The sequence below is a fragment of the Gossypium raimondii genome, chromosome 12 (genome assembly GCF_025698545.1).
Source record: "Gossypium raimondii isolate GPD5lz chromosome 12, ASM2569854v1, whole genome shotgun sequence".
NCBI lineage: Eukaryota > Viridiplantae > Streptophyta > Magnoliopsida > Malvales > Malvaceae > Gossypium > Gossypium raimondii.
Window position 1 is genome coordinate 41,807,904 of NC_068576.1, and position 8,822 is coordinate 41,816,725.

Below are 8,822 nucleotides of genomic sequence, written 5' to 3' on the forward strand. Positions count from 1 at the left end.
AATTCTATCTAAGGCTCCGTTTATTTGCTAGTAAAATATTTTCCGGAAAATAATTTCGGAAAATGATTTACTTTTCTAGAAATGATTTATTTTTCTGGTGTTTGTATGAATCATGTAAAATATTTTTCATTGTTTGGCGATTTCCTAAAATATTTCATAAAAGCGGTTTTAAATTAAACAAATATATATTTAAGAATTTATTATCTTTTCATTGTTTAATTGAGTTTATTATATATATATATATTAATAAATTTATATTTTAAATTATTTTACATATATTGCAATGATTTAATTATAAATCAAATTAAATATATAATAATTCTTAATTATTAAGCTAAAATATTAACCGTCATAAATTAAATCAAAGTCAAATAAATTATTTCTAATAGTGTTATAAAAAACAAAAAACAAGGGTTGAATAATTATAAATTAGCTTTCAAACCACAATTAATACTAGAAATTAATAATATTATCCAAATTATACTAGAAACAAGGATCGTATGCACACACACAAAGAAGTTCCTGATCTGCTGGGTCAACCTCCTGTCGAGCTTTGAACAGCTCAGAGCCATGAATGGCAGCTCTCCATGAAAGGGAAACAAGCTCCAACTTAGGATATAGGTAGGTGCTAGGCATCTAAGGGCAACAGCATCTGGAAGACCTTCAATTAATCCAGACATACTAACCAAGGTTTCATCGAATCCAACCATTCTTCACTGACAAATTTTTACTATGTCAACCTCAGCAGTGGAATATGCAATCTGAAAGAGCAAATTTATAACTTGTGTGTAAGAACCAAATCAATAGTTTTGGACTTCAGAAGCAATGCATTAATCAATGTCCAGTTAGATCATAATTTAAATAGAATCACTATATTTGTGTTCAGTAGCATTTGCAGCACAATTAGCATCGATTATTTTTTTTCAGGAAAGGGGGATTAACATCAATGACATCATTGAAAATCATGCTGTTAGTCAATGTCATACGTAAGATGAAGGTGAAACAAAACCATACATCAAATTTAAAAATTTTCCTAGAAACAAGAAAAAGTGCTCCATAAGACATTGAAAGGATATTGAAATCACTGTGAAAGAAATTCACCACCAAAGCATCGGTAACTCATTACATATTTTGGAGTAAAAATAGATTTTCTTTTTCATTTTCAAACAGTTTTTTGTTTGTTCAGGACTTCAAACGTCATAATTTCACAATAAAATATCTTGGTTTCTATTACATTGAATTTCTCCTAAAATAGAAGATATTTTCTTAACGAAAGGGATGGAAGATGGAAAGGTAGAAAAGCCAGATTGCTTATAAAGGACGAAGGCAAAATAAGTGGGGTAAAATGAAGGAAACAAAGTTTTGGAATATTTAAGCATTGGCAATGAATACTCTAAGACATAAATTTTAAAAAAAGTAGGATGCACATGATTAGTACCTTCAAATATTCATTATTGGGACCTTTATGATTCTCGCATTGTATAAATGTAAAATTCGCAGCCCAGCTACAATCTCAAGTCAATGAATTTCAGAGTTCCAGCTTGATCCAAAATTTTACTGTTAAAACTTTTTCCACCCCTATCATTGCTAGTTACCCTAAAGTTTTTATCCTTCAAGCCGATAGCCTGATGAGAAAACTCTAAAAGAACCTCCAAGAAATAAAAGCAAGAACAAAACTGAATTCCTGACACTACAATGCATCTGTTAATATGCATCCACACAAAAATGCATATAAAATACACATCAAGGACCAGATATGGCAAGCTATTGACATCAAGAAATTATAAATGCAACGAAAGGTTTTTAAAATATCACGTGTGAGACTAGTAATATATTATACAAGTCAAAAAACATAAAATGGACAAGATAAAATGCACTTTAATCTAAACAAAACAAAGAAGGGGAACTCTTTCCTCCATTTTTCCTTAGACTTACATCCAGATGCAAGGTATCCAATAAGATCCTGTTTCGTCAATGGTTCTGTAGCAATCAAAGCATCCTCTGTGGGAGGGGTTGCTGCAACAATCACACTATTCCTTCTTTTGCTTCGAAATCCCATAGTTTCTAGAGGAAAGAACTGCGCTACCCTGGCATTTTTGCATGTTAAAGAAGTAAAATTGACCCATTTTTCCCTCATTATAGAAGCCTCAACATTGTTTACCACACCAAAAGCCACATTCTGCCCGGTTCTACCCCGGGTTATATCACTACGGATGCAATAAAATGAGCCTGCCTTATAAACAAGCACCATCAATCTGCCCCCTTAAAACACACAATAACATAAGCCTCTAGAGCTGTCCATGGGCCGGGCCAGGCCGGGCCCAAAATTTTTTTCAGCCGCTTCCTAGGCTTGGGCCCGGCCCGGGAAAAATATGGAACCAGAGCCCGGCCCGGCCCGTTTTTAATTATAATTAAAATTATATTTTTATTAAAATTAAAACTAATTGTTATTAAAATTAATTGTTATCAAAATTAATTGTTATTAAAATTCTATCAAATTATATTTTTTTTGTACTAGTCAACATTTTGTAAAATCTAACATTTTGTTAGTAAAATTATTAATTGTTAATTGTAATAATTGTTACTAAAATTATCAAATTATATCAAATTATTAATTATTAATTGTTACTAACATTTTGTTAGTAAAATTATTAATTGTTAATTGTATTAATTGTTGTAACAAAATCTAACATTTTGTAACTTAAAACTTAAAATAAAACTAAAACTAGTATATTTTTAAAATAAAAATATATATATTTAATATATTTTCGGGTTGGGCCGGGCTTGGGCCAAAAAAATTTTGCCAGAGGCCCGGCCCGTTTTCTAAACGGGCCTTATTTTTTGCCCAAACCCATATTTCGGGCCTATATTTTTACCCGAACCCTCCCATATTTCGGACGGGTCGTCGGGCCGGGCTGGGCCGCCCCGCCCATGGACATCTCTAGAAGCCTCTCGATTTATAAATTATAGAACCATAAATTTTCGTTATCAACATCCACAAGATAGTCAAGCATTGAACATTGCTTCTCACAGAAATGCAAAGTCTTAAGCAACTAGCAATTCTAATTTCAAAACTAACTGCAATTGGAAAAAGACCTAAACTGAAATTTTTTCATTAAAACTTGTATCAGGTAGTACTAACCACAACAAAAAGGTTTTCTCAAATTTATAATCTATAATAACAACCACACAAACATTGAAAAAAAAGGAATGCAACTTCAATTCCGAATCAAATTCACAGCAAATTAAAACAACAAAAAAAATCAAAGAAGAATTGAAACAGATTAAGTGAGCCTTTCGAAGTGAACGACGCCTAATTTAAGTCAAATACAAATCTAAACCAAGTTAAAAAGAACAAAAAAAAGATTAAAACGAGTTAAGATTATCACCTTGGCTGTCTAGGAGTGATTCAAATCAAAATTCTAGGGTTTAATTTTCAGTGAAATGGAAAAGATGGATGCAGATAGGGAGGGTGACTCCAAGTATATATGCCGACTGGTGGTACAGTGCAGATTTTGACAACAAAAGGCGAAGATGAGGAAAATTAAAGATGAACGCCAGCATCTGGTGTTGAGAATCATTGTTGGCTGACGGCAAGCAGAAGATTGGGATGTTAAGGATGGGGGAAGGGGAAGGGGAAAGGGAAGGGGAAGGGGAAGAGAAAGGGAAGATCGGGGTGTTGAGAGTTCTTGGCTTCTTTTCCTGAAAATGTCTTACCAAAATAAAAACGGTAAGACATCCTTTCCCGTATTTTGTAATTCATTTTATGTTAGGAAATTATTTTCAGCCAAACAAACACTGGAAAAGGCTAAAAAAATTTTCCGAAAAATGTTTTCATGCCAAACAAACAGAGCCTAAAATAAGTTTAATGAAAATTAGTACAATCCATTGTGTATAGAAAATAAGTTTGAATACTCTTATAGCACGTTTGGTTTGAGGGAATAGAATTATTTTTTAATGAACAATAAAACACTAGTATAGTTAACTGAATGAGCCATTTCATGGAATGCCATTCCTTGTTTATTCAATAAATTTGTTGAATCCATATTCGGTGGACAGGGATAGGAATAGACAATTCAGCAACGCTAGTAATAGCAACTTTTTCATTCCCAATTATGTCCATCGTTTTTTTTACAGTTCTTCTTCTTAATGAATTTTGTGTCAAATTGAATTTAACAATAATACAGATGATCTCCAATGGTTCCAAGAACAATATGGTTAGATTTTTTTGACAAAAAGAAAAAAAAGAGAAAAATCTCAAAATTTGCAACAATAGCTTAAAGAAAAGACAACATTTTCTATCTCAATTTTGGGTCAAGCTATTATATTGAGATTTAAAGATCCAAAATTAGGGAGGAGGATGACCAAAATGGACAGGGAACCCACAACCTGTTCTTGTAGATAACATTCTTTTTTTTCAATAAAAAATACCTCCTTTCAAATCAAACTGGCATGCATTTTTTAGGGAAGTTTCTGATTTCTAGAGAATTTTCAAAAAAGACAAATTCAAAATTTCCATAAAAAAAGCTTCAAGAAAAATAGATCTGAAAATTTTGGAATTGTAGAATCAAATAACGTAGAAACGAAAACTTAAAAGAAAACTTTATAAATAATATAAATGATGAACAATAATTTTAGAAAAACTTAAAAAAATGCTTCAAGAACCGGTGGTTTTCTGGAAAAATAAACAGTAATTCTGACCTGTTCATTGAGATATGATGAACGGTGGTTAATATATTTTTATTAGAAATTATTTAATTTAATTTAAATAATTTTATTATATATTGATAATATAAATAAACTATTTTTAATTTTCCAGGTAAAGTTGTCATTTGTGATATATTCCTGATCTATTCATTGTTATTATTCTATTCAACCAAACTATGTAATATTTGGACTCTATTTCATTTCATTATAGTCCTATTACAGCCTTATTCCATTACAACCTTATTCAATTCTAGTAAATCGATCTTGCTTGTTATTGAAATTTATAGTCTAATGTTTAAATGTCTAAAGCAATGGAAACATTAAAGGAACTCTACCTATATAAACTTAACAAGTAGAGGTGGAGTCTCTCTTTTAATGTTGATTATGAACAACATACGCATATAACCATAATAGTGCTAAAAGTAAAGAACCATAGATAGAAATATAAATAAATATTATGTGTAATATATTTCCACTTCTAATACTTAGAGTTGTGGTTCAATCTTCGGACACCAAAAATTTCATTAGAAGTATGAAATATCCGCTAATTGGTGGTTCAAATCGAGAGATATCAACTTGTATGCATGATATTTGTTTAAAGATACAAATTTATGTAAAGTTGTCATGTAAAGCAACACAAATTTATGAAATGATGTCTTACGAAAAGATACGCCTATTAGAAATATAGAGCTTTTCTATTAGTCATTGTCACTATTATACTTATAATGCTGAGAATTTTACTATAATTAGAAGACATTAAAATCTTAAGAAAAATATTTTATAGGCTTCAAAACCATCATATTTTAGTAACATTATTTTATTTTTCTTGTTTAATTTTCCCCTTTTTTTCTGACGTGAGACTCGAGAAGTTCTGGAGCATACTTTGGAAACTCCGAGTCCCTAATGAAACCATACTCTTTCAGTGGAAAATATGTGCAAATAGTCTTCCTCTTAGAAGCATTATTGCAAAAGCATGTTGGAATATTGAAGGCAAAGTCGGTGATCCAATTTATGCTATTTCTCTAGCAAGATTGACGGCGTACCGATGGCAAGAAAGCTTGATCAATGTTACCAAAATCGCCATTCACCCTGCCAATATGCGATCCAAATCGATAACTTTGGCGTTCCTAAGCTATGAAGGAATCACATAAAAGTCAACATAAAAAAAGTGCCCAAAGACAAATAACCACGAGAATGTACATGTAATATTTTGGGTTTTGGTATATATATATATATATATATATAAATTATCTTTGGGAGTTTTATTTTATTTTTCATATAAAAAGTTACTTTTTTTAATTATCATCTTTATTTTTAATCTTTAAAATTTGGCTTAATACTTCTTTTGGCCCCGATACTATAACTAAATTATCACTTTGGTACATATACTATGTTTTTATCAGTTTAGCCCTTGTACTTTCTTTTTGTATAGCTCGTTACCTTAATCCAATTTTTGTCAAAAATTAAATCAATTAATAACACCTACCACGTGTTGAAAATACTTAAATAATAAAAATGAACTTTATAAAATTTTAAAAATCATAATCTATATTTGAAAATTAAAAAAATATATTTTAAAATTATAAGTATATGAAACTTTGAAAAAGAATTTCATAAATTTTTAAAAATTAGTTTGTTCCGAATTTAAGGTTGTTAGAAAATTTTAGAATTTTACTAAAAAATTTAAGAATTTAATGGTTTTATTTTTAAATTTTTATGATTTTTAAATATTTTAACAAATTTTTATTTTCTAGTAAAATACTATAAAATTATTAAAAGGTTTCATAAAATTATAAATTTTGTAAAAAAACCTAAAATTCCAAACAAACAAATTTTATGATTTTCTTAATTCTTGAAATTGTGCATACTTAAACATTTTAATATATATATATAATTTTAAAATTAGATTATGATTTTTAAATTTTTTAACAATTTTAGATTTTAGATTTTTGGGTTTTTTATGATTTGTTAGTTTTGATATATTTTTAAATTTTTAAAATGAATTTTATACTGGCAACATATATTTGGTTGGGTTAATTTTTAAACGGAAATGAGGGCAGGGTGTGTGGCATGAAATAGACTTTGGAGTATTAATTGGTTGAGCCGTAATTTGTACAATAATTGGGTTGGTTTGGCGTGAAACATGAAACAGTAGTACAAAGTTGGTGGTCCTGGTTGACAGACACCTACCCGAGACTTCCATCACCACAAGGGAAACCATTCAGGCGGTCCACCACTCCTCTCCATCACTTTCATCTTTGTCTTGTATTACTATTATGAAGTTAAGGAGAACAAACAATTGCACTCCAAGCCAAATTCTTGTTATTTCTTAAAATTAGATTTGCATATCCTATCATATACATATAATCAATCAAATCATAAATAATTATACATGCATATTCGTCCTCTTGAAGTTATTTATCCCAATAATACAAAAAAAAATACACCTTTTACATTATTTACTAAATCAATATAAATTTAATATGAGGAGAGAGAAATTAATTTAACAAAAACAAAAAAAATGATTTTATTTCACATGTCAGTCAACATCATTCTAGGTTGTCACGGGGCTAGATCTTTAGTCTGGCAAATCCTGCTTAGGTGATTTTTTGTGCGGCCTTAGGTGATTTTTTGGGTTCAAATCCTGCTTAAGTCAATCTACTCTCGGAAAATGAGAAATTTTGCAGAAATTCTCTAAGGCATTGAGGCAAAGCAGAAGCAAACTCGAAAGACAAAAGAAGCTATGAACGAACAAAAAGCCACAGAAAAATAGTACACACCAAATGTTTGAGTAAATGCTCTCAATAGTATTCAATTACTATGAAGGATTACAACTGAGTGAATACAAATGAGGGGGGAGGCCTTTATTTATAGTTGAGCTTCCCTAAAACCAATGGTACAGGCTGAGTTACACCAATGGTTGATATTAGAATTTATCTACAATTAAAAGTCCTAAGGGATTTAAACTCTATAAAATTGTATTCCTTTAGGATTTACCCTAGTAACTCTAGTTTTACTTGAGTGCTTCATTAGACCACCACAGCTTCAAGTAGATGGGCTTCTTTATTGGTTTCCCCAATCAGGCAGTTCATGTGGGTCAAATAAGTCTCATTTAACAAATTGACCTCTATGGGGCGTTTTGTGTGCAATGGTCATGGGCTTTGACGCGGCCTGTGACATTCTCCCTCACCCAATCTCGCGACACCCTCGTCGCATCTTTAGAAGGGCAGTAGTTTAACTCGTCTCAAAACGATCTCGATACCTCGACTGATTCCCAACTTCTCTCTCTCTCGGGTCGTCTCGCCTCTCAGAACATTTGCTTTGGCTTATATCTCTGTCGTCGCCTAACTTGCACTGCATTTCCCTCTTGCACATCTCGATCGTAAGAGGCCACCACTCTTACTTGCCCCTATTTTGACTTGCCTCAATCAGGATCTTCTTGATTCACACAAATAGACTTCGACACGCTCACATTGAACATCGGGTTAACCTTGACTCTTACCACTAATTCTAGTTTGTAAGCCCCTCAACTTGCCCGTTTCAAACTATAAAATAGCCCTTATGTATTTGTCGAGCCAATGGTAAGTCAAAATGTAAAACACTACCAAAGTGTTTGCGATGTACTTTGCTCGTAGCATTTACTCACTTCAATTGTCCAATTTGCATCACTAATTTTCCTCTGAAGTCTAATGCACAACCCACCTCTCTCTTAGGTGGTAGCCCCACTGATAACTCAACAACCTTCATATCAATTTCTCGCCCCTCTAGCATTTCTAAGGGAGTCCACATGTCACTCTCATCTACCAAGTCAATATTCCTCTCATAAGGAATATCATTGGCTAGTTGGATTACCGACAATACTTTTGTTTCACCCTTTATGTCTCGACCTACCGGCACAACACATTGTTGTTGTCGAGTATTCATGATGCATATACAGTCGGCAAAAGGAATAATAAAAACATCAACCTTGTCAAGAGAATTCAAGACAAGCATGAAGTCATAATCATCTAAGTGAAGTACCTCAAAGTCTTCCTTTCTTTTCCATTAATCGATCTGCAGCTCAACTCATTGTGCTACTCCCACAGTTGAGACCTATTTGGAATTAACAGTCTTGA

General features: G+C 31.7%; 1 protein-coding gene across 1 annotated transcript; it reads right to left on the reverse strand.

Annotated features, from left to right (window-relative positions):
- Positions 1-287: 287 nt before the first annotated feature.
- Positions 288-2,381, reverse strand: LOC128035616 (glutamate--cysteine ligase, chloroplastic-like). Its single transcript, XM_052625854.1, has 2 exons — positions 1,936-2,381; positions 288-761 (listed from the first exon to the last, which is right to left on the reverse strand). Exons 1-2 carry the CDS (start codon positions 2,249-2,251, stop codon positions 742-744), a joined length of 336 nt encoding a protein of 111 aa, XP_052481814.1. The 5' UTR covers positions 2,252-2,381; the 3' UTR covers positions 288-741.
- Positions 2,382-8,822: the final 6,441 nt, after the last annotated feature.

Coding starts and splice junctions, on each gene's coding strand:
- LOC128035616 (XM_052625854.1), bottom strand. CDS start 2,251: ATGGTGCTTGTTTATAAGGCAGGCTCATTTTATTGCATCCGTAGTGAT. Junction 762..1,935: donor TGGATACCTTGCATCTGGAT/GTAAGTCTAAGG, acceptor TTGCTCTTTCAG/ATTGCATATTCCACTGCTGA.